Source organism: Myotis daubentonii, chromosome 3 (assembly GCF_963259705.1).
Source record: "Myotis daubentonii chromosome 3, mMyoDau2.1, whole genome shotgun sequence".
Taxonomy (NCBI): Eukaryota; Metazoa; Chordata; class Mammalia; order Chiroptera; family Vespertilionidae; genus Myotis; species Myotis daubentonii.
The window spans coordinates 200,508,059-200,534,428 of NC_081842.1; the positions used below are offsets into that span (position 1 = coordinate 200,508,059).

General features: G+C 37.7%; 1 protein-coding gene across 25 annotated transcripts in view; it reads left to right on the top strand.

Moving 5' to 3' along the window:
• The window catches only part of PUM1 (pumilio RNA binding family member 1), a 128,327-nt gene that overhangs the window by 48,864 nt on the left and 53,093 nt on the right, over window positions 1-26,370 (top strand). For 6 of the 25 annotated variants that reach the window (XM_059690443.1, XM_059690451.1, XM_059690452.1 and 3 more), the window contains 6 exons: window positions 2,045-2,153; window positions 3,107-3,285; window positions 13,225-13,391; window positions 15,706-15,976; window positions 24,543-24,636; window positions 25,761-25,877. In XM_059690443.1, coding sequence (XP_059546426.1) covers window positions 2,045-2,153; window positions 3,107-3,285; window positions 13,225-13,391; window positions 15,706-15,976; window positions 24,543-24,636; window positions 25,761-25,877 — 937 coding nt within the window. The remainder of the gene's footprint in view (window positions 1-2,044; window positions 2,154-3,106; window positions 3,286-13,224; window positions 13,392-15,705; window positions 15,977-24,542; window positions 24,637-25,760; window positions 25,878-26,370) is intronic. The other 19 variants (XM_059690444.1, XM_059690456.1, XM_059690447.1 and 16 more) reach the window with 13 other exon arrangements.

Consider the following 26,370-nt stretch of genomic DNA (forward strand, 5'->3'; position numbering starts at 1 on the left):
CCTTTGCTCTCTTTCCACAAATTAACCAACTAGTGAGGTGTCCCTTATGCTGACATTCTTCTGGTACAGAGAAGTTGATGGGAACTTCTCTTTGCTCACACTCCCTACAAAATAGAGGAGAAAAATCAAAATGTTAGTTGGAAAGAGACTACCAATAGGGAAGTAAATTCTGTTTGTAATCTTCTGAGAGGGCATTTTTGAGACTAAAAGGAGAAGTTGTTTAAAAGCAAGAATTCTTGAATTGTGCTTGAGTAGTTCTCATTAATTTGCAGTGTCCCTCCTGTGATTTATAGCTATTTTGCCTTGATATAATGCCATTGAATACATTTATTGAGAACCTGATATGTGGCAGGCACTGTGCTAGGCACTAATCAACAGAACTTCTAATCATCTCAACAACTTGGAAAATATTTCCTTTATCAGTACAAAGAGATGAGGCACCCAGGACAGTTCAGTGATTTGTCCTAGGATACACATCCAAGTTGTCTGGTCTAAGGCTTCCTTATTCCACTACTTAGCTATTATGGTCTGGGCTCTTTCTCTTGTTTGTTCCTCCCCTGCTTCCCAAATCTCAAGTTAAGAGACTAGCTCTCTCATTGTTTCCCCCAAAGAATGAACCCAAGGGGCTCACTAGGAATTGACTGCTTATAACTACTTATCTTCAAGCAAATCTATGCTTCTGTGTATTAAAATGCCAGACCCAAATCCGTATTCTGTCATGATCTTGTTGGCTTAGAAATAAATTAGGACCTGAAGAGAAAAGTGTGGGAAACTGCTTTGGTCCAGGTAGTAGTAGCCCATGTCTATCAGATTTATAGAGCTAGATTAACTAGATTTAAAATATGCTGAGAAATGTAGAATTTCTGTTTGGAAAGTTGAGATTTATTTTAGTGAGGGCAAAGTTGAGTTATTCCTCCATTATCATTGGGTTATGGGTTTTAAATTGGAAAGATAGACATTTATTATCGAGGAAAGCAAATGTTTTGTTCCTCCTGGGTTTTAACTCTGTACCTCTGAGACATTCAACTCCCCAGGTGTGCTCATTTATGCTCAAAAGCAGTGATTAAGTACTATCTCAAACACCTGAGTTTCTTGTCTGACTAGTAGCAGCTGAAATGAAAACATAATTAGAGGAAATAAAGAGGGACATTTTAGTAAGTAAAGCTGATGACCAGAATGAAGAGTGATGGCATTCTAGTAGAATTTTATTTTGTAACTCTGGTCACGAATTCTTTGCTCTTGTGTAAAACTGTACTGTGTTTTGCTTGAAGGCTACTTTGCATTTCTTTGGTTGAAGCTAGTTGTAAGTTCTCACATTGTAAGTTTATGGCCAGTGATGCCTGCATTTCTACGAAGTCTAGAATGTTTTGTGAAGTCACTTTAATGACATTACTAAGTATTGTTAAAATTAATTGAGGCTAGGCGGTTTTATGTCTCTTCCAGTAATGGGGAAAGACAGCTGTTCTGTCTTTCCAAAAATTTTGGAATAGGTTAATGATGTGGTTGGGAAGTATTTTTTGTTTGTGTTTTTCTTTCTGGTGATGAAAGTTTTTTAGTTAACAGAATCTCTGTATATAAAGGAGGTGGATTTTGCTTGTAGCATTCTGAGTAACTGTATGGTCAGTTAATACACATGTGGGCAAAAATGTTTTAGTAGTTGTAGGTATTTTTCTTTTTTCAGTAAGAGACTTCTTAGCAAGCAGTTAGCTAATAGGTCTAATATGAGTCCCCTTTCCCCCTTTAAAAAATCTCGGCATAGGTTAAGTGAAAAGTTGTAGATATTTAAGCTGAGCCTCTATTGTGACGGCCTGATCTGTGCAGGGCCCTCCCCACCTGCCACCCTTGCCGTAGACCTCTCTGTGACTTTTGCCAAACGTACAGAAGTGTTCTGACCACAGTCTGTGTAGCCAGAACACTGTGACTGAAAACTTCCAGGGCACATGAGCATCTTCAGTTCCCTTCCCTTGTCTGAAAGAAAGTGTTGACTGCTGTACTTTCATCCTTTATGAATTCTTTAAAAGCGTCTATTATTTTTAATTTGCAGCAGCTCTTGCCAGGTAAAAAGTTTTGGGAAACAGATGAATCCAGCAAAGATGGACCAAAAGGAATATTCCTGGGTGATCAATGGCGAGACAGTGCCTGGGGAACATCAGGTAATCTAGATCTAGCATCTGTACTGTGATTTATGCCTGTCTTAGAGCTCCTTTCCTCAGCAATTGGCAAGTCATAAATTGTACATCAGTGACATAAGCATGTCAAGCAGTGTCCTGTCCTATAATATAATTACCATGAAGGAGCTTATGTGATATAATTTATTAAAGCATAATTAAGCAAAATCAAATCTTCAGTATTTTATTGAAGTGCTAGCCACAGGGGAATGGTCTTATTTGAAATGACCATAATTTCAGCTATAACTTCTTGTTCTGTACTGCTGTCAGCATACTTAGAATTAGAAAATCCATGCCTGCCATTTGAAGTCATGCTTCTTTTTCCTCCCCTTGCCCCCCTGCATAAAGTGTATGGGATGATCTATCTGTGAATGTGGGTGAGGCCAAAATCAAGTCACTGGGCACAGATGCTCTTCTGACAGATTACCCTTGAAGAGGGGTGGGGAGAACTTGTAGAGGCAGACACACTGACAGCAGAAAGAAATGATAGATCACAGGGAGGAAGGAGACAGAAAATCCAAAAGCTGATGTGCTGTTATAGCACAATATAAGAATGGAAACTCAGATAACAGCAAGTCATCAGAAGAATCAAATTATGTTTAAAAAGGGCAGTAAAATCATATTTTGTTTTAGTAATATCACAAATAAAAATACATTAAAAAGAAATTCTACCACTTGAAAGGAGCAAACATTAATTTATTCACTTAGCTAGGAAAACCAGTTCTGTGAACTGCTGTATTGCTCTGCTATCCTGGATATATGAGGGGTGTGTTCCGTTTTCTTAGTTATTTAGTATGAAAAGCACAAGAGGAGGTTTTGGCTCAACTGACTATGGCAGGTTTCCTGACTCCCAGTCATTGGTTTATCCTTGAGACATCACTCATAATTTGTTTGAGCCTCTGGCTGCACTGTATCATGCTTGTGTATCTTTTTTGTAGATCATTCAGTTTCCCAGCCAATCATGGTGCAGAGAAGACCTGGTCAGAGTTTCCATGTGAACAGTGAGGTCAATTCTGTACTGTCCCCACGGTCGGAGAGTGGGGGACTAGGCGTTAGCATGGTGGAGTATGTGTTGAGCTCATCCCCGGGAGATTCCTGTCTAAGAAAAGGAGGATTTGTAAGTTGGCTTGAGGAACTTGTTCCTATATCTCTCTTTTTTAACCCCAAAACAAAACATGCCTGTTTAGTTTCCTTAGATATTCACAGCACTAATTAGAGGGTATTACAAAAACACTTATTGAAATTAGTAGGGGATGTAAACCAAACTATTAAACATAGAGAAATGATATTTTTTTGGGACACATTGATAGTAATGTGAGGTAGGAACTGAAATCTAGATTTCAGTTCATTGGTCTATCAGAAAATACCATTTTTAGTTTAAAACAACAGAAGTACACAAGAGTAGGAATTTGAAAAAAGAAAGCTGAAACTGGTGTCAGTAGTGAATAGATTGGAAAGCAGTGATTTGTCAGCACCCAAGAACCCTTAAAATGGATCAGCTATGTAGGATCATTCTTGTTTTGCTAGCTAAGTTTTAATTATAGAATGATCTTTGACCTTCTTTGAACAGCTATACTTCTCACACCCAGCCTATCAGGAAATTAAAAATTCTGTTAATTCTATATCTGTAATTTTTTGTGTGTCCATCACCATTGACCACTTTGATGCTAAATTTGAGTCAAAGCAGCTTGCCTGTCTATAGTCTCTTTCCTTTTAAGTCTAAGCAGTCCTCCTCAGGCATTCTTGATAGCCTTTCTCAAAACTAGCCCTTTCTATGGCATCGACTTTCTAGATCTAGAAGTCTTAAGATGGAAACATTTGAGTCTTCCTCATCTCTGACTTCCTCATCTGTGATAGGAAGGCCATGAGAGGCCCCATGACTCTGTTTCCCCTCCTTTTTCCCCAGGTCAGATTGTTTTGTACATTTTTAAAGCTCTCCCTGAAGTCCTTTTGGTCTAATAGTACTTGCTGGCAATAATTTAAGACATCTTTTTTCCTTCAAATCATATTAATTTTTTCCTCCATAACTATCTTTCTTTATCATATAGCATTTATTGTCAATATTTTTATTGGCGTATATCTGTTGCTGTGTGTCAGAGGCTTCGTCTTATTTCCCCCATTCCACTTGAAACTTCTTTAGTGTAACAGTAGTTTGTTTTTGGTGCAGCTTCAAGTGTCAAGTACAATTCTTTAATATGTTAGTGATATTAAATGAATGATTGTTGACTTGGTTGGCATGAAGAGAACCAGGCACACACGGAATTGGCTTTATTCTAGGCACATCTAAGGTGTTGCTTCAACATGGCCTAGAGCTTTTAATTTGTAGAAAAACCAGAAAAAAATGAAATGAACTTCTTTAAGAGACTGGTTTGGTTTTCTCTTAGCTCCACACTTAGAAGTTTGGTGTGAGGAATTTAGCCAGAAGAGGATCTCTTATAACAACTCATAGGAAGATCAAGGAACTAAACTGGGGCTTTTGTCTTAGTCTTGCGAACTAGCCATTCTGAAGCTGACTTGATTGTTTTTTGATGCTGTAAAGACGGAGAGGTCAGATTTACTGGCTTGTGGATCAGATAGGAAAATACTTTTAATTTGAACCTTCCCAAGAGGCTGCTTGGGAAGAACAGGATCTACCCTTTGGATGTGGGGAATGGGATCAGGCAAAAATGATCATTTGCCTATTGTTCCATGGGAAGAATGGTGTTAACTACTTTTCTTCTTTCACCTTATCCCTAGCTTACCTTTTTTTTTTTTTTTTTTTTGGTCCTCATACATTTTTATCTCACGAACCCAGATTTCTCTAGGAAGTGCTGTCTATTCCTGCCTATAACTTTTAGTTATTTACTGTAGAAGAAAAGTTAGTGTTGTGTGTAGGTAAGTTGTTACTGTGGTAAACTGGAACCTGTGTTATGTGTGTGATCAGTTTTTAATTCTTGTGCATTATCCAAGGTGGCATGTGCCTAGGTTACTGTGAAGTTTGAAGGAGGTAGAAAAATAATTGAAATAAAGAGAAAGATAAAGCTCTGGGATTGAATTAATATTTTTGTCTGTTTTTCTCTTTTTGAACAAGTGTTTCATTATTCTGTGACAAAGCTGTATCTTTTGCATTGTGTCTTGCATTTGTATCTATGAAGGCAACTGTCATCCTTTGTTATCTTGGGAGGCTAATGGTTTTTAGTTCTTAAAATATTGTCACCAGAAGTTAAGACCTCAGGACAGAGTTCAGAAAATTGTACTCTGTCAGATAATCTACTGAGCTGAGGTTTGCATTAGGATAAATGAAAATTCTGCACATCTGTGTCCCAGCTTCTTGTCAGAGGAAGGTCGTGGGTAATGAAATATTATTCCATATTTTGACGTGGGTGCCATCTAAAGCAGCGATCACCAACAAGTGGTCTGAGGACTGGGTCCACTGGTGGTCCGTGAGGTCCGAAAGTTTGGCGACCACTGATCTAAAGGATGGTATAGCAGGACTGATCAGTGACATCAAGCTACAACATTGGCATATTCAATAGTGGATGGATGCTTGAGGATCAGTGAATTACTTTTTCGCTTTGTGGTTGTATCCTGCTGATCTTATACCTAACCTGGCCTTTGCTCTACCTGTTGCTTAGGATGACATCTGACCAAAGTTCTGGTCATGGAAACCTTAGTCACTTTTTGGTTGTCATGATATGCATGCATCTTCTTGGAAAAGTTGAACTAAAAAAAAAAAAAAAAATCTAACCTGTCCTTCAAAGTGTTGAGTTTAGAGGCCAAAAAGAATATCTGCGGCTTATAGCTAATTGTACTAAACTAAAGGGTGGCTAATGGGTGGTTTATGGGTCAGAGTACTCAGGTGTTTTTACTTTTTGGGTGGCTGTACCAGCATTACCTCCATAACCCATGGAGAAGCCTCATTTGAGTCTCCTTAGAGCTGAAAACATCATTTCTGAGGAACGAATGAATGTAGATAGACTTCAAAACAAGTACTAAGTGGTCATTCTCAGATACTGACAACAGATAATCCAGGCTCTGATTAATTTTTCAGTTAAAGGAGGTTTAGAACCAAAGTAATCTACTCATTGTACAGTGGTTTTCCATTTTTAGTAAGGTTTTTACTGATTGCAACTTGAATGAAGGTATTTAACTCTTGTCTAGCCTTTTAAGGTTCATTTGATTTTGCACATGGATTCAGTTTAGTACTTACGGCTTCCGTGATAAGAGTACTTTCAGCCGACAATAAGAATTTGACAGCAGTATTTTGTTCTTAATACTGTAAATTTTTGGTGGTATTGCACATAGGAACCAGGGACTTCAGGATAGCGGTTTTCAGAATAGAAAACCTCAGAAGACCAGTTAAGCCAGGGTCAAGTTTATTTATTTATTTATTTATTTATTTATTTAATATATTTTTATTGATTTCAGAGAGGAAGGAAGAGGGATATAGAAACATCATTGATGAGAGAGACTCATTGATTGGCTGCCTCCTTCATGCCCCCGACTGGGGACCGAGCCCACAGCTCAGGCTTGTGCCCTGATCAGGAATTGAACCAGCAACCTTTTGGTGCATAGGATAAGACTCAAATAATTGAGCTACACTGGCCAGTGCTATCCTTCATATTTCTGTCTTTCAGGTTTATGGTGCCCAGGGAAATAAGGAAGACCACTGTAAACTTGGATTAGGGTGAAGACTACCCTAACCTTGGAAGAAAGATTTTTAGAAAAAACATTTTGGGAAGGCCTTTCTGCTTATCTGTAGATTGACTGCCTTCTGACCTGGAGGATGCATGCACACTCATAGCAATTCATTTGGGTCATAAAACTTGATGACTTGCTTTTCTAGACTCCATTGCATTTATTTTAGGTAACCAGTGCTACTTTAAAAACTTTGTGCAGTGTAATGCAGATAGAAGTCAGGGGTTTAAGTCTCAACTGGATCTTAATTTTCTCATCTGCAAAATGTGGATAATTAAAACACCAAAAGTCTAATTCACATGGCTAGGTAATATATTGAAAAAATGCTTTATAAACCTTATAAAATCTTGCTCCTCCAAGTCCATGGGCCAATAGCATCATCATCACCTGGGCATCTCAGCCCTAACCGGTTTGGCCTAGTGGATAGAGCGTCAGCCTGCGGACTCAAGGGTCCCAGGTTCGATTCTGGTCAAGGGCATGTACCTTGGTTGCGGGCACATCCCCAGTAGGGAGTGTGCAGGAGGCAGCTGATCGATGTTTCTCTCTCATTGATGTTTCTAACTCTCTATCCTTCTCCCTTCCTCTCTGTAAAAAAAAAATCAATAAAATATATTAAAAAAAAAAAAAAAGTAGTATCTCAGACTCTACCCCAGACCTATTGAATCTGCATTTTGACAAGACCCTCGGTGATTTTGTATGTACATTAAAGTCTGAAAAATACTACTATCAGACATAATTTTCTTGGAAGTTTAAATTACCAGCAAGCTATGGATCAAATTGAGAAACTTTTATTTGCAGGGTGGGGTTCCTTCAGATTTTAGCTTCCCTTGAACAAGAACTGTGCATGTTGTACTTTGTAGTGTCAAGCTTTTAGACATTGACTAGATAAAAAGTTAAAACAAAAACACCTTTTAGAAAACCAGTTTTTGTTTTTCATTTTCGTAATAATAAATAGCATTCTACCTATGTAAGACATACTTTCTTTTTCTCTTGGATCTGGTGGTATCACAGCAGAGGGGAACACTTTTTTTTCCTTTCTGCACACCAGGCATTTGGTGATCATATAAGCAGAGCCTGGTATAGTTTGTGTTTCACTCGAAAGTTCACACCTCCTTACTTTGTTCATTTTGAAGTTGGGATGCATCTTTCAAATGTTAGTATGTCATAGTTTAATTGTCAGTGTTTCCTTTTTAGCAGCACATAAAATGATGGTATGTCTTACAAATTGATGGTGTCTCCGATTTGATGAAATGTAGTTGGTGGTGGCTTGATTCTGTAACAGTTTCTTTGGGTAGGGGGGGAGAACAAGGGGACATGAGCTGCCTAGTAATTTTGAAGCTTTGGGGAAGTAGAGATGAGGGTGGATTTGTTTTGAAAAAGGCAGTGGCAAAAAATGAAAATGGGATAAAGTACTGCTAAGGTTTTTTGTTTGTTTGTTTGTTTTTGTTTTTGTTTTTTTCAGAATTGCACTTTCATGAATTGCCTTATTTTTAATCCTTGAAACAACCCTTTGAAGGTAACCTTTGGCCCTGAATTTATAGATGAGAAAAATGAAGCTTTGAAGGGAAGTGATGGTGCCTGGATTCAAACTTTATTCTAATTTCAGTTCTTAACAATACTGTTTTCTGTTATGCCATACTGGTCAGTCAAGTTCCTCACAATAGGTAATATGCCAGTTTAAAAGAGTAGTTCACATGGCTAGTAATTTCAAGCTTTTACTAATTTTTGAATATTTAATTTTTTTACATTAATGATGGAGCTATAAACTGTTGAACTTTAAAGGAAATTAACATTTCAGGGTTTTTTTTGTTTTTTTTTTGCATTTTGTAAAAAACAGACAAATGATCCTGACCGGTGTTGCTCAGTGTTTAGAGAGTTGGCCCATGAAGGGGGAGTGAGAGAGAGGGTGTGTGTGTGTGTGTGTGTGTGTGTGTGTGTGTGTGTGTGTGTGTGTGTATGTATCTGTGTCTGTGAGTTTGATTCCTGGTCAAGGTCGTGTATCTGGTTGGAAGTTTGATCCACACCTCTGATTCAGGCTAGTGGAAGAGGCAACCAATCGATTGCCTCTCACATCAATGTCTGTCTCTCTCTCTCTCTCTCTCTCTCTCTCTCTCTTTCTTCCACCCTCCTCCTTTCCACTGTCTCTCTAAAAATCAGTGGGAAAAAATATCCTCACTCCTTGAGTGAAGATTGAAAAAAAAAACAAACACCAAAAACCAGGCAAATGTATACAGGAGAAACCACCTTTTTAGTTAAAGTTATTGTTTCTGGACTGAGTGTGTCGAGCAAATATGTTAAATATTCTTTTTTAAAAAGAGGAGAGGAAGATTATTAATTTTATTGAATGTAACTTCTGCCATATGCAGCTTTGTGGTAAGATCACTGCAGTAAGAGAAGAAATTCAATTCTCATTTCTCTGACTTCACTCAAAATTAATAGATATTCTCTGAAATATTCCTCCTGTTATATGAGGCTTTTGAGGAAGCTGAGCCAAAAATGGATGTACTATGATTTCTACAATATATAGTTCTTTTCTTAGTCTGTTCTTATCTCAGTTCTTTAATATCTTGCAATGGAACATATTCTTCCCCATGCCTTTTAAGATCTGGGTCTCACAGACCCCTTCTTGGCCCCACTCTTGAGGTTTTGATTGGGTTTGGCCACCTGCATTTTGAACACTCACTGAAGCCTGTATCTGAATACTACAGGTTTGGATTAACATTGAAACCCACAATAAAAAGATGCTATTAATCCTTTTCGTTTTTTCTTTCATTTACTGAATAGACTTTGCAGTACTGTTATGTACTAGGTAATATTTGACAAAAAAGCAAAGCATAAACTCTGTATGTATGATATTTATGTTGGACTTAATTACAGTGATTCTTAATTGTGACTGCTTATTGGAGTTATTGGAGAGCTGTTTATAACATTTGTGGGAGCCGGTGCAGACCAATTAAGCCAGAAACTCTGGGAGCGAGCCCAGACACTTGTAAATTTTAAAAAGAATGTGATACCCAACACTAATCATAGAGCCATTGTATTGTGGAAAATGACAGTGCCCTGGTAGGGTCAGATTGACTGTATACTTATTTAAACCACTTAATTGGGGCATTTAAGATTTTAATCTTGGTATCATAGATAATGGTACATAAATACATCCTAGTGCATAGCTTTTACTAATATATATATTACCTTTGTATAACATGATTATACTTTATAAAACTTTTATACTTGTATTATTTCACTGATGTTTGTAACTACTCTGTTTTAAACGAAATTATCCCTTTTTTAAGGTTCAAGTTTAATAACCAGTCCAAAGCCTTGTGACCAGTAAGTGTTAGCAGTTGAGGTAGAATGTAGATTCTGTGCTATCTGGTTTAATACTTTCTTAAATACCATGTAGTTACAGGCACCTTAAATATTAAAATAAAAAATTTAAATCCCATAAAATGTACCAGCCCATTTATACTCTTTTACTCTTTTTACAGCCATCACATTTCTGAGACCATTTTTATGATCCTGAACCCTGTATTCTCTTATTTAGAAATCAGACTTCATGTCAACTATTTTTATTTAAAGTTGTTGATGTGCTGAACTTCTTTCACCTATGAAAACTTAAAATTGAAATATGACCTATGGCCTTGGCTGGTTTGGCTCAGTGGATAGAGTGCTGGCCTATGGACTGAATGCTCCTGGGTTTGATTCTGGTCAAGGGCACATGCCTGAGTTGCAGGCTCTATCCCTAGTAGGGGGCGTGCAGAAGGCAGCCAATCAATGATTCTCTCCCCTCATTGATGTTTCTATCTCTCTCTCCCTCTCCCTTCCTCTCTGAAATCAATAAAAATATATTTTAAAAGAGAAATATGACCTATGTATCGAAAAGTGTATGTCATAAATGTTTATCGTTATGAATTTCCACAAAATGAATATACACCCTTGCATCCACATCAAGAAATGGAAGACTTCCTTGGAGCCCCCACCTTCAAATAGAAGGAACCTACTATTCTTCCGAGGCATTTCTACTCAGAGTAGAAAATCAGACAACTATACTTTAGTTGAATGGACTGTATAATATTGGTGAAAAACAGCCTACCCCAGCGCTATGTTTGAAAAATCTAACCTTTGGCAGTAATTGGGAATGTAAGTTATCAGAGGCCACATTTTCAGGCCAGAGCAGCTGGCTTCCAGATCGGCGGAGCAGCTTCTCAGGAAGCCCTTGTAGAGGGTCACTGAAGGAAGTTAACACACAGCATTCATTGATTGGGTGAGTGTCGCTTTCACCGGATTTCTTACTTGTTAGCGAAACTTCCAACTACTTCTTTATCCCATTATCTTCCCATTTTCACACACAGACCTTTTGAATTTATGAGGAATTGGAGCTGAACTGCTCCTTCCAAGCCAGTGACTTGTAGATTTGTGGAAGATGACTTAGGTGTGTGAGTTGGGTAATCCTTCTAACACTCTTTTATTATTGACATCAGTGATGTCTAATTTATGTAGAGCTGTTTGTTATCTAAACCATATCTCCACCTATGGGATTCTTACCTGACAATGGAAGGATCCTTCTTTTAGCAGTTCAGTTTTGTAGAATTGTTGTGGTCATTCAGTTTTCTTTGTCATAGTTTCTAAACTTAGGCCAGGCACTGTATTTAGTATTGGGGATATGCAAATGAATACATGGCTTCTGTCAGTTTTACCTTTGTAGTAGGGGGGAGCTGTTGTCTCTGGACATATTGAAATATCTTTCTGTCTCTAGAATCCTGTCATATTTTCATCTCTGCTTAGGGATCTCATTATGGTGCTTAACTGGCTGTCACTCACTCCTTTTGAACCGCTGACAGTCTTATACTTTGAAGATTTTGCTGTGAAAGTTACATCTCAGCGGTTGCTAAAACTGCAATTTATCATCTTGATGCCACATGAAACAAGTGGCATATCCTTCTTGTATATGTTCCTTTGTTCATATTAGCCATGCCATCTTTCTTTTTCTGTGTTGCATTTGAACAGAGCATGATTTTGAAAGCACAATGGGCTCTGAACTGGCAGTTGAAAGGTCTAAGCATGTCAATGTATGTGCCCCCCTTTCTGGGCTAGAGATCTTTCAGAACTACTCTGAGAGCATTTGTTTATTTTGCATTTGTAGGCCTACTCATTCACAACTTTGTACCTGCTGTACCAGCCCCCATTATTGAGTTCTCCCCAGTGAAATTTGGTTGTGGTGACTGTTAATGCTGTGCAGCCGCTCTCATCTTTTTCTGATTGGATGTTGCCTTTTACCAGGAGCTTTAATTGGTCTAGGTGTGTGTGTTCTTCCTTAAACCAGAAGTCAGTGGTGGGGACAAGTGAGATTGCTTCTCTCTATTTTTACCAAAACAGTAGTTACTTATTATTACTCATTGGTAAGATTGTGCCAGGCTGCCTGAACCACAACAAGTCACTATACCAAATCTTCTTTTCCTTTCGGAAATCAAGGCACTTTGCTTTATATGTCCAGGTCTTAAGTTACGGTGTTGGTAAGAGGAGACAGATTTAATTTCCTGAGGACACAGGATGGACATCAGTGTACTTGGCATCACAGTTCTCTTGGGTCCAGTCTTTCATTAGTCACAGTTTGAAACACTTTAAAGATAACTTATTTTGCGTCAGTGATTCCACATAAACAAGGTAGTCTCAAAGTAATCTGGTATGGGGCAGGTCGGTAGAAGAAGACAACACTTATTGGTGAAAGAATTTCACAGCTGGATTTAATATGTTTTGAAGGATTAAAAATGTTATACTTAAGGTGATTGTTGAATTATTGATGCAGTGAACTGTGAGACATAGGGTGGAACTGGGGTGGTGGTGATAGTGCAAATTCGAAGGGCTTATATCCCAAGATAAGAGTAATTGAATTGGAATGATGTCAGACCACACTTAGCTCAATATTTGGAAGTAAGGGGGGAATTTACATAGGCAATGGGGGATAGATTTTTTTTTTTATAGACTTAACTAACACTTTTTCAACTATACTATTAGCTGCCATACCTGGATCTTGTTAGTCATGCTATTACATAGAGTTAGATTTGAGAGTAAAAAAGTGGGACCAAGAGATACACAGTTTTGGCTGGGCTTTGGGTAGAAAAAAAAAATGGGATGGTGGGGCACTGGGCATGGTAAGACTGTCCTAAACTATAACATAAATGTATGTCTGTCTCCCCCATTTGGCAAGACTTTCTGCAGTGTTCCTGCCTCTGTGTTGTCTGTTAATTAGGTTGTAATGTCTTAAAAGGACATAGACACTATCCTGTTCTAATTAGCATCTAGTGTAGTCTGGTATCCGTAGTGGTTGCCCACTATCATTAGTTGATGATTAGTGAAGCTGAAGCTATTTTTTAAACAGGGCCCAAGGGATGCAGACAGTGATGAAAACGACAAAAATGAAAAGAAGAACAAGGGTACGTTTGATGGAGATAAGCTAGGAGATTTGAAGGAGGAGGGTGATGTGATGGACAAGACCAATGGTTTACCAGTGCAGAATGGGATTGATGCAGACGTCAAAGATTTTAGGTTTGTATGTTTTACACTTCTGATTTTTGAATGGGGGCTATGGGTTTTTGTTTTAAGTTTTGTTTTTTTGTTTTTTTACTTTAGTTTTCTTTTTTCTTCCTTATGTGTCCTTTTTAAGAAGTGGGTCTAGTGTAGGCCATACTACAAAGATTATAAATTGATTGGTAAGGTGGAATTTTCTAAGAGTTGTCAATGCCTGGTGCTTTGCCAAAACAACAGATTTTGCATTTGTATAGGACTATAATTTGCAGATTAATTTCCATGAAGAACATTTCATGATTCTCAAATATCAAAATCACCTGGAATGGGTGCCTTGGGACTTTCCCCATGTTTCTCCCAAATCACTATCTTGGGAGAAACCGTGGTTACTAATGGGAGTTTGACATATCTCCCTGGCATGCTAGAGTAGATGGCAAAACATTTGAGAACTTATTTGAAAGTGACAAGCTCCCTTTGAGGTAGTTGTGTTAAGTATCATTTTCTTCATTTTGAAGAACCAGAGATGCAATTAAATGGCTTTTCTTAAACATACCCCTTCCACAGATGGCCTCTCATTCCATCTCTGGTCACGATTGACTTGCAGGTTTTAACCTATAATTCAGTTTATGCAGTATTAAAATGATATTATATATTTGTGTTCCACATTTGGCAAGTTCTTCTTTTCTTCATTTATGTAGATAACCTTTAGTGATGGTATATAATTTTAAAAATCTAAAACTCCTCGCTCAGTAATGTACAGATAGAGAATTAAATTTTGACTAGTTTTAAGTTAATCTAAAGTTAATATGTATATGTTTGGCCACACTTCTATATCTTACCCTAATATCTATCAAAGTCAAAATTAAAATATATTTTGGGTCATTGTTTGTAGAAAAATGTTCAATTGTTAAATATTTCTAATCTAGCTTTTGTGTCTTGTTAATGTAAAGAATTAACAGTCTTTTGAAGAAATTTGAGGCACAGAGTTATAGAGTTACCTAAGGTCTTTCAGATGAGTTTGGGTAGCCTCTCCATCTTGAATCTCAGGCAGCCTGCAGCAGTGTTTTCTGGTATTTGACTTCGGGGAAGGTGGTGGTTGCAAGGCTTGAGTGTGTCAAGGAACACAACAATAGCTTTAATTTGTACCAGCTTTAGGATTTCTTTTAGACATGAAAGGTATAGAATATAGTCACAGGTTATACTCCTTTAGATTATAATATTATTCTATACTAGAGGCCCGGTGCACGAAAATCGTGCACTGCAGGCGTCCCTCAGCCTGGCCTACGCCCTCTCGCAGTCCAGGGCTCTTGCAGTCTGGGACCCCTCGCCCCTTACCACCTGCCTGCCGGGATCCTTAGCACTGCCGTGAGCCCGGCTTCTGGCGAGCGGTGCTCCCCCCTTTGGGAGCACACTGACCACCAGAGGGCAGCTCCTGCATTGAGCGTCTGCTCCCTGGTGGTCAGTGCGCATCAGAGTGACCAGTTGTTCTGCCGTTTGGTCGATTTGCATATTAGGGTTTTATTATTAGGATTAGTCTGATTTGGAATCATATTGTCCTACAATCCTTTTGGATAGGGTGATCATGTGCCCTGGGTTTCCCAGGACAGTACTTTATACCTGTTTTCCAGGATATTTATTAGTAGTGCACTTTTTTTTTTTTTTTTTTGGTTTTAGGAATGTCCTGGTTTGGATGATAAATTATATCTTCATATTATTTTTAATTCTTAGACTTATCTCCTTAGCAGGTGCATATCCTAAATAAATAATTTATTTTGTACTATTTTGTAATGGTCTGATTCTTCTGGTTTCTTAGAAGGGGAGGAGACAGTTTTAGCATTGGCCAGTATATTCACATAATACAGAAAAAGAATTTCCACTTATATCAAAGTTATTTTTTTAAGTAGAATCATTCTCACATGTGGAACTTCCCCCTTAGAAACTACTCTTCCATTATTTCTATGTTTAAGATGTTAATTTTGGGGGGCATATTTTACTATCTGCATTTTGGGATCTCTGTTTTCATGGATGCCACAGTTAGTGATTTTTCCAGTTTATCCAGTGTTCTCAAATCTGAGTCTCTTGGTTGAAGGGATTGTAAATCAATAGCAGTAAATGCAAATTTAAGGGGTGGGCTGTGGTGGGAAGGCAAGCAATAAAAAAGTCATTTTATGGTATAACATGGAAACACCATAAATGGTCTTGGTTGTTTTGTAGGAATAGTTTTAAGTACTATTGATAATAAGTTATAGCATGGACGTTGTCCTTAAACTTGGGTTGCTGTAGTGTCCCTCCCTGCTCAAAATAAGGTTTAATGCCCTTTACTTTCTCTGTTTAGCCGTACCCCTGGTAATTGCCAGAACTCTGCTAATGAAGTGGATCTTCTGGGTCCAAACCAGAATGGTTCTGAGGGCTTAGCCCAGCTGACCAGCACCAATGGTGCCAAGCCTGTGGAGGATTTCTCCAACATGGAGTCCCAGAGTGTCCCCTTGGACCCCATGGAACATGTGGGCATGGAGCCTCTTCAGTTTGATTATTCAGGCACGCAGGTACCAGTGGATTCAGCAGCAGCAACTGTGGGACTTTTTGACTACAATTCTCAACAACAGGTATTGTGTGTGTCTCTGTCACTCTCTTTACTCTCCCTCTAGCCAGCACATTAACAAGGAATAAGAATGGGGGGATGGGAGGAGGGTGGCTTTATTTTAGGCTATTGATAGCCAGACTTTTGATGTGGGTTTACAAAGCCTCTGTATCTTCCCCTCAAGAAGCTGATTCCCATGCTGAGGTTATTGGCAAGAAACCACTTCCTTCTACAAGTACTTAGGCTCCTCTCTTGCCCCAGGGCTTGGAGAGTGGGTGAGGTGGTGTTATCTTTTTTATAACAGTCCTCTTGGATGCTATGTTAATCTCTCTGAAGAGAAATGTGATTGTAATGCTGTGTATTTGAAATAGTCCAAACTCTGTTATTAGTTATGTCTTTTAATTGAGTCACTGCACTTTGAAAGTTAGTACCTTACAGTGAAATTACTTGGCTCTTTTATTGATAAACGCCTGGAAAATATTGCATGTGTGCCTTCTGATTTTGAAGGCATAATATGACTAACCTCTAGGGTTTTTTGATCCTTCCCTTAACAATTTTTTAAAGTAAAATTAGTTGACTGAATTATTAAAAGGGGGCCTGCTAGCTTTCCTATCCTGTTAAGTACCATAAGTTCTCTCTTATGGCTGGAAGCCATTTGATGGGCCATGAATTTCTGCTACGTCTTAATTTTGGACTGGAACATAAATATAAATTTCTAGGTGTGAAAGGTTAACATCTCATTTTGACGTTTAGAAATTCTTGGGAGACCATACTGTTACCTTAGTTGTTATAAATAGCTGATTTTAAGTGAGTTTTGAATGATAGACAACTGGATAATAAGGTTAATAACCATATGAAGTTTACAAAATGAAATCCCTTTAAGGGATTTTTTTTTTTTTTGTTAATCCTCGCCCAAGGATACATTTTTCCATTGTTTTTCAGAGATAGTGGAAAGAAGGGGGAGTGGAGACAGACCAGAGAGAGGGAGGGAGAGAGAAACACTGATGTGAGAGAGACACATAGATTGGTTGCCTCTGGGCTCCTGAAGCCACCCGACTAACCGACCTGGGCTGAGGATTGGGGCTCAGGATCAAACCTGCAAACCTGTGGCTCTTTGGTGCATGGACCAATGCTCTGTCCACTGACCTACGTCAGCCAGGGCAAGGGATTTTCTTTTTTAAAAGATTTTTTTATTGATTTTGGAGAGGAAGGAAGAGGAAGAGAGAGATAGAAACATCAATGATGAGAGAGAGTCATTGATCAGCTGTCTCCTGCATGCCCTGTACTGGGGATCAAACCCGCAACATGGGCATGTGCCCTTGACCGGAATTGAACCCAGGACCTTTCAGTCCGCAGGCTGATGCTCTATCCATTGAGCCAAACCGGCTGGGGCACAAGGGATTTTCTGATGTACATATGCTCTGTGCGCCTATCAGATGGCTGTTAGTAATAATTCCAAACGTTTTTTTAGAGAGAATAAGCTGAATGTGTACATTATTTTCCCTGTAGTTTCCAATAGATTTGCCCACTTTTCCGTAAGAATTGACTTGTAGTGGTTTTTATCATCTTTATAAGAAATAGTCTTCTTTCATGGTTTTGCCCTTTTTCAAAATAAATCCTCAAGGGCAGCCGGCATGGCTTAGTAGTTGAGCGTTGACCTACAAACCAAGAGGGCACTGTTCGATTCACATGCCCGGGTTGCGGGCTCAGTCCCCAGTGTGGGGGCGTGTTGGAGGCAGCCGATCAATGATTCTCTCTCATCATTGATGTTTCTATCACTCTCTCCTCTCTTCCTCTCTGAAATCAATAAAAAAAGAATAAATCCTCAAAACAGGAGTTTTGCAAGAAGCCAGAAATTACTTCCAGTGCTGAAGATATACTAGACTTCAAAATATTTTATGTCACACCAAATATAGGGACATGATATTATATAGACTTCAACTTGTCCAGCTTAGAAAATTAATTTGGCAATTTCTTTAAATTGAGGTTCATGAGTGTAGGCTATTCCTAATCAGATCCTTTAACCTAGTTAATACCAAGAAGTTTTATCTGAATTATTTACTCTTTCTTTTTGGTCTGACATTCCCTAGCCACCCTTAGTGCTGAGGCCATTTTTGGTTCTTAGCTTCCATTCCCAGTGTAATCTTTAGCTTATTATTTAAGAAATATTTGTGTCCACCTCTTATGAATGAAATCTGATTCTCTTTTATTTAGTTGTTCTTTACTTCATAATCAGAGTTGGGATTCTCTTTTAATTTATTAATCTCTGGCTTTAAAATTTTTACCAATTTTTTGGGAGGCTGGATAATTATTAGAACTTAAGCAACAGGAATGTACTTTTGCACACCCACATGTAGTTTATCATGATTATATCAAACAACACCTATTCAAATTTATAAAACCCAGCAGGCCTTCACCATGAATCCCAATTCAGCTTTTGAAAGTGAACATTGTTATTTTGACGCTTAACCATTGAGCCATACTTGCTGGGCAAACATTGTTATTTTGAAAGTCAAACTGTTGTTGGGTTCTGGCTTTTGATATACGTTTTGGTTGCTGCAACATAGGGCATTGTTACACTGAGATTCCACCATCATATGATGTGATCATTGTTGTTTATCCCATTGCGATTCTGAGTAGAATACCATCAGACCAGGGGAGGGCTTGATGGAGACCAAGGTTGCATAGATACAGCTTGAAAGACAGATGGAGTGATACTGCTGCAGTTAAGAGAGCAGAGGTGTGGAGCTGGAAATGACTATGGTGTGGTTATGGGCTGACAACAGTAGAAGGTACATACATGTATCAGGGAAAAAGGAGATAAGTACCTGGTTACTCAGTTCGGGTCACAGAAGCCTTGAGAGCCAAGCCTGGGTCCCAGACTAGATGTCTAGTGTGGCACATATTTTTTTGTACATTCTATTCTTTTATCTTCACTTTCTTAAATGGGTATTTAAGGCTAAGGCTATCTGTTTTTAGTTTTTAGTTGTTTGCTACAATTGGTAGGGTAACTTTATTTGTGATTTTAGGAGGGGATCTGGCTTGCAGATTGACAAAATAATGTCTTCTTTTGTCTTATTTCCTTCAAATCAGGTTTGATTTGGTATAGTAAGTTGGTTTCATATCAGTTTATATTGAGATATGTAATATAGAGCAGCCACGAAATATAGTAAAGGTAACTTTCATTTAGTTCATTGCAAACTTGATACTTGTCTAGTCATTGCTAATCATAAACTTAACCTTTCTAAATTGATTTAGATCAGGGATTCCTTTTTGGGGGCAATGAATCCCTTAGAAAGTTATGTGAGATCTGTGGACTGAATTCTCAGAATAATGTTTTAAATAGAGTGTAAGTAGGATTACAAAGGAATCCAATTATATAAAAATATCTATCATTTGAAGCACGAAAAAGAGTTACGTGTACTTGTTATCTTAATGAGCATAAACAAGATTTTGAGATGTGTAACAATTGCAAAGTAACCTGAAAATATATGTGATTTCTATTGGTGATTAAGTCACAGATGTTAATGTTGTTGGTTGCTTATAATCATGATTGAAAGACATGCTAAATTTTGTGAAAATAAAGATAATTTTACCTATCCCAAATACAAAGATCTGGGGTTAAAAAGCCCTAATTCAGGGTAGTTTGAAATACTTATTGATATTTCTGGACTGTTCTCCCCCACTTTCCCCTTATTGTCTTCTCCTGAATCCTAGAAAGCACAGTAAACCATTCATACCATTTTGTGTTATGATGCTTGAGCAATATTTTTTACTTTAGTAAAGAGCTATACAGCTATCATATTTCCATAAGTATATTTTAGAAAATTAATACAGGTCTCATTAAATTATATTCCTAGATAGCAGAAACAAAGCCAGAGTTATGTCATTATAGATTAATCAGATTAATTGTTGATATTCTTTATTTAGAATTCAGTTAATCTAAAAATAGCCTAATGTAGCATGTTTTACAAAATTGTATTCTGATGTACCAAAACTCTCACCCTGTTAAGCATGAATTTTAACAAAGAGAAAATAACTCTGAAAGTCATAATTGAAATACTGTATTTATTCCTTCACAGCCCTAGTCAGATAGGCGAGGAAATGGCATGCATTGCTTTTTAGCAGTATGGTAGTGATTAAATGTCATTTTTATGAGGACAAGTTTGTGCATTGTTTTAACATAGGAATTTACAATTCTTGACTTGCCTTTCAGTTTACAAATGAGAAGATTATTAGTGTTGTGTATAATCACTGTTAAATACTTATATTAGGTAGCAATTTGGCTGATTGAACCTTATCTTTATTATTATTTGACATTGAAATTTTATGATGTGATTTTCTTAGAAAGATATGAAGTTACTTGGAAGAAGGATATGTGTTTTTTTTTTTGTACCTTATTTAGGAATCATTTATTATGGAATGAGATTCTTCATCTTTTTTTTTTTTTTTTAATATTTTATTGGCTTTTTACAGAGAGGAAGTGGAGGGATAGAAAGCTAGAAACATTGACCAGCTGCCTTCTGCACATCTCCTACTGGGGATGTGCCTGCAACCCAGGTACATGCCCTTGATCGGAATCGAACCTGGGACCCTTCAGTCCGCAGGCCGGTGCTCTATCCACTGAGCCAAATCAATTAGGGAGAGATTCTTCATCTTTTAAAGAAATGTAAAAAAGTTTCTCTTTTAAAATATTCAGGAGCATGGTTTGTGTGTACCTGTTAAACCAGAAATCATTAGTTGGTCTTTTAACCTGGTGAAGTGTTAAGCAGTTGTTCAAATAACCTGGTAAAAAATGGGCTTTGACCTGGAAGCTTTAAACAATACCAAACTTTTACACATGTCATGTACTGAGGACTGGCTCCAAGATAATACTTTTTAATTAAAAATTTATAGTTCCACCATTGATGTAATACTTTAGTGTTTCAGAGGGCTTTTCTCTACGAATCTTGACAACAGCTCCCTCAGGTAGGGCAGCTATTATGTTTTTACAAATAAGAAAATTAAAGCTAAAAGACGTGATTACTGAAAGGTTATATTCTGTAAACTATGCAAACATGTAAGTTTCGGTTTCTTGCTCCAGGCTGTTTCTTTTGGACCTAGTACTAGAACACGAAGCCTTTTGAATATGGGGAGTTGTTTCACCTTCAAATTCAACTGCATTCATAGGTGGTTTTTTTTTGTTTGTTTGTTTTTCCCCCCTGCATGGAGATATTTTAAAAAGTACCCATCAACAATAACAAAAAAATATCTGGTTCTCCATTGTCTTTGTGAACTGCTGAGAGCAGGTGCTCATGAAACTCTGTGTGGAGTTTTGTTTTAACATTGACTCTGAACAGTCTTACCTTCTGTTTTCCCCCTCCTGGGCTGCCCTGTTGGGAGAGGAGCTATAAAAGGTGACTCACAGAAGCCCCGTGTCTGTGTGGGGGTGCTCTTCCCATTTCATCAACAAGAATATCACACATAAAAGATTATTCTGAGTGCTATACATGTATTAATTTTATTACAATAACTTTATGAGTTAGACATATCTTTATTTTCTCTATTAAGAGGGGGAGGAGAGAGAGGCACAGAGAGATTGTCTTGCCCAAAGTCACATAGAAAGTCAGTGGTGGAGCTGAGATATGAATCCAGGCTTTCTGGCCCCAGAGTCTGTTCCTATTTCTTTTTTTTTTTTTTAAATATATTTTATTGATTTTTTACAGAGAGGAAGGGAGAGGGATAGAGAGTTAGAAACATTGATGAGAGAGAAACATCGATCAGCTGCCTCCTGCACACCCCCCCACCGGGGATGTGCCCGCAACCAAGGTACATGCCCTTGACCAGAATCGAACCTGGGACCCTTCAGTCCACAGGCTGATGCTCTATCCATTGAGCCAAACCGGTTAGGGCGTGTTCCTATTTCTTATCCACTATGTATATAGCCTTAGACTGGTAAAAAGCCAGGGCTGGCAGTATATTTTATTTTGGGAAGAGGGAGGGATAGTTTTTTACATTTGCTAACTCCATATTTAGATATTACTTCTTCATATTCTGAAAACAATGTTTTTATGCCAACAATTATTGATAATAACAGTAATAGTGTAGCTATATTTTATAAAATGGCACCTGTATGTCAGTCACACAGTTTTTGACTGCCCAATTCTCTCTCTTTTTTTTTTTTTTTCTGGAACAAAAACCCCACAAGGGTCTCTTCTGTAAGGCTATATAGTGGTAGAGAAGGGAGTCAAACCAATCTCCTTGCATAGTTTCCAAATCATGAAATAGCTGATATATTTTTCTCTGTATTCTGTCTCTTAAACAATTTATGCATTCTACCCAAGTGAATTTTAATCAGTAGTGGTGCATTTATCATTATACCAACCTTAAAATAAGCATTTTCTCCAAATCTCAGTTTCTCAGTTGTGATTAGCTTGCTTTGTGAAAATCATGAAAATATTTACAGAGCTCAGTGCTTTGCCCAGCAGATGGCATTTGTGTGAGTTTTTCAGGATCATTTGGAATCCATCACTTGCCAATTACCCAATTTTGTTTTCAATACCCTGTATTTCCAGTTAATATTGGAACATTTACATAAAAAGAATTACCAGAATTACTGTAATCTATAATCAAATCTGCCTGCTGTAGATAAGTAATTTACTTTTGCTAATTGTTTACTGCAAAATGGACTCAAAAAATAATTCCTTCTCTAGTCACCATAATCATTGAGATATTAATCAACTCTCAAATATAGGATATATTCTCAAAAAGTGATAACATGGTAGTTAGAACCATAAACTCATGTTATGCAGAATTATAACTTTTATGGTATTTACACACTATTTGTGTTTACAAGATACAGTGTACATACATGTAATGAGTTACATGTAATGTTAAAAACATGAAGCAAAGAGAAGTCATGGAATGGCATTGGAGTACTATTTTTGATTAATAAATCAAGAAAACATCAAGATTTATATTTTGAATGGACCTTCTTTATTTACTCTGTCACAGCGTTTAGCTAATAATGTGCTAAAAATGTTTGTTGAATGAAGTGAATTGTTTTGTTTATAGCAGGGTGGAGAGAAGAGGTATGGCATTTCTGAGATGTTAAATAAATCAGAATGTTTTAGGCTAGAAAAATTTCGGAGAGCCATTGAAGAGACAGTAGTGGAACTATGAGGTGTTTTTATAATCTTCAAAAAATCAACTTCTCACAATTTAACTTGTTTTTTGCCTCCTGGCTGCCCCTCTTAGGCGGACTTTGAAATCTCTATATGGTTATTTTTGACATTGTAAAAGCAAAGACTAAGTTCTATTCTGGTTTTTAGAAAGTTAAATATGTAGAAAAGAGGTAAGAGGTGAAGTGAAGTTGGTGAGTATGTTCAAAATACTCACTTTTTGTTTTCTTTTAATTTAAAATCAGTCTACTCATATATATTTGAGGCATAGTAGTAGTCAAATCATAGGATTGTCTTTCTATTAAAACTTCAGTGGTGATGAAAATTAAGCTGAGTTGGTGGAATGCCATTATCTTCCAGTATCTGAAATAATCGGCTCTCTTTATGAGGACATCGTAATTCAAGATCCATGGTGTCTGTTTTATATCATCCAGTGAGGTCAGCAGAGCTGTTGAAATGTGCTTTAGAAAGAGCAGGTAGGTTGAAGGTCCTTTCTAGGGAGGTCTCTTCAGTAAGTGCTCTCAGTCTGATTCCAGCAAATACAGAAGTCTTCAGTATGACTGCTATGAAGGAGGTTTGTCAGAGCAATCCAAAATCAGGTTACTGATTTCCCCTTTCTTTGTACCAATACTATTCATACTAAAAACTATGAACATTTTATGTATTGTTATATCCTTAGCTCTTTGCACAGTGCCTAGTAGGTATTACTTGTTTCTTAAATATTTTTTAGAGTAACTGAGTGAATGACTAACTTTGTATTAAGATTCTTTGAACTCCTTTCCTTTTCTTGTGAACTAAGAAGTGTGCTAGGTCTGAGTTCATAATCCAGGTTTTGTTAGTAGCAGCTGTACTTCCCTGGAAACTCAAGAGCCCCCAAAAGTGAGGCAGTTGTCCAGTTTACTCATGATAAGCCACTAGTTGAGGAAGGTATTCCAATATCATTTCCTCAGGTAGAGGCAGCCAGAGGACAAGATGAATGCTTTTCATTTTCCTTCCCAGAATGTGAGTAGGTAAGGATTAATTCAAAGTTTTTGTGGGGTTCAGTAAAGAATGGTAGGAAGATAACAGCACTAGGGGCAATGTGGTAAGTCATTTTATTGTACCTTTGTTTAATTTTATGTGTCTTGGATTAGGCAGGTCCCTCAGACCTGTTGACAACCACTGTGGCATTTGTATGCATGTGTGTGGTTCAGGGACATATAATCTGTGAAATAGTCAGCACGTGGGAGCTGGATACACCAAACTGAGGTAAAGAAAGGGAAAGCAGAACTAAGAAGCATTGTGATACTACATGAATGGGTAGAGCATGAGAACATTTTTGTTTAAAGTATCATGCCTCAATGGGGTGTGTAGAAATTTTTATTCAGAGAGATTTTAAAATTATTCATGAGACAGTTTCTCTAACCTCACCATGTCTTTTTCTTACCTCAGCTGTTCCAAAGACCTAATGCGCTTGCTGTCCAGCAGTTGACAGCTGCCCAGCAGCAGCAGTATGCACTAGCAGCTGCTCATCAACCTCATATTGGTAAGTCCTTAAGCCTATGCCTCCTTAATTATTATCATCAGTGTGGCCATCATTTTAGGATACTGGCTGCTGTGAAATCCAGAAGACTGATTATAAAAGTCCAGGCAAAAATCCCTCAAAGTAAATCCCTTTTTCCTTTTGTTCAGTTGTCTCTAGCTACATTCTTTATTTTTGACACACCTTCTATACCTCAACTCATTTCTTAGTATCCAGTTACTATTGCTCTACCTCAGCTCTTTCAGGATTTAAAAGTAGTTACTGCAGTGGTGGCTAGCATCAGTTCTTTTGGTAAGATTGGATGAAATCGATTAAATATAGTTTTGTCCATGTTGGGGTTTTATAGAATGTGACTATATCAACTTCTCTTATTAAGTGACAAGAAGTACCTATAAATCCATTTTCCTAGCAGCATATATTTTTTTAAAGTCTTCTTATATAATTACTGGTTTTTAAAATAGCTTTGTCCTTCTGTAGCAATTCATTTGACCTGCATATTTTCATCTTACTGCCTAGACGACCCCCCACCCCGACTTTTTTAAGGTCTCTGAAGAACTCACAGTGTTATACGTGTAAACAAGTACAAGTAGAAGTATTTTTTAATGTGTTTAAATGACATGATTGAATAGAAAGGAGACTGCCAATCATGGATTGTGGTATGCTGTGGAAGAAAAGACTTGTTTCCACCTAGATATATGAAGGCCAGGCACAGAGGCCTTTGCCTGGGTCTAGTATTTTATACTTGAAGATAGTTGTCTTTATAAATACCCATACCGTTTTCTTTGAGGTAAACTGGAAAATTGTTATAAATGGAAATAAATCCTTCCCTCCATCCCATTCCAACGTCTTTTAAATTGCTCTAATTTTAATAATATTTTAGAAATTGTGCAAATTTAAAGCTGCCTAATATTTTAATTGTAATTTTTAACAAAGGTAGGAGAAAAAAGACAAAAGATAAATGTCACCATAATTTTTAGTATAGGGATTGTTTACTTTAAAATTTTTTTATTTAGTCTCAACGTATCCTATATTGTCTCCCCCCTCTTACCTATAGCCTGGAATGAATACCTAAACATGTAGGTATTTGGTAGGGCTGCAGTTTTAGTCAAGTTTGTTTTTACTGACAGGTATGTTTTCAGCAGGTTTAGCTCCCGCTGCGTTTGTCCCCAATCCATACATCATCAGCGCTGGTCCCCCAGGGACGGACCCCTACACAGCTGGATTGGCTGCAGCAGCAACACTAGGTGAGACATTCTGCTGCATGAGGGATTTTTCTCACCTGCTGAACGTCATTTGAATTGGGCATGTGTCCTTCATACTCTTTCACGAATCCATGTCTCCAGTGAGGATTTCTCTCCTGACTTCCAATGCCATCTACCTGCTAGCTGTGTAGCTCTGCTTAGCTATAACCTCAGACTTGAACCTGTCCAAAGGCAAACCAGTCAGTCACCTCCTGGATAGGTATTTTTTGATCCATGAAGCCGCCAGTTGCTAAATAGATTTTGGGAATTTCTTCCTTTACCCAGGTCTTCCTACTACCTCTAGTCTATCACAGCTCAGGTTTTTATTTGCTTTGCCTAAACTTTTGCAGCTGTTCTCTCACGTATTCCTAGTTCCCTTGCTTCTTTCCCCTCTTTTGCCTCCCAGAAATTGCTCAAGAAAACTGTATCAAACACAAATCTTATCCCTTCGTTCTTGTGCTTAAAGTGTTCATTGCTTTCTGTATTATCCACCTTA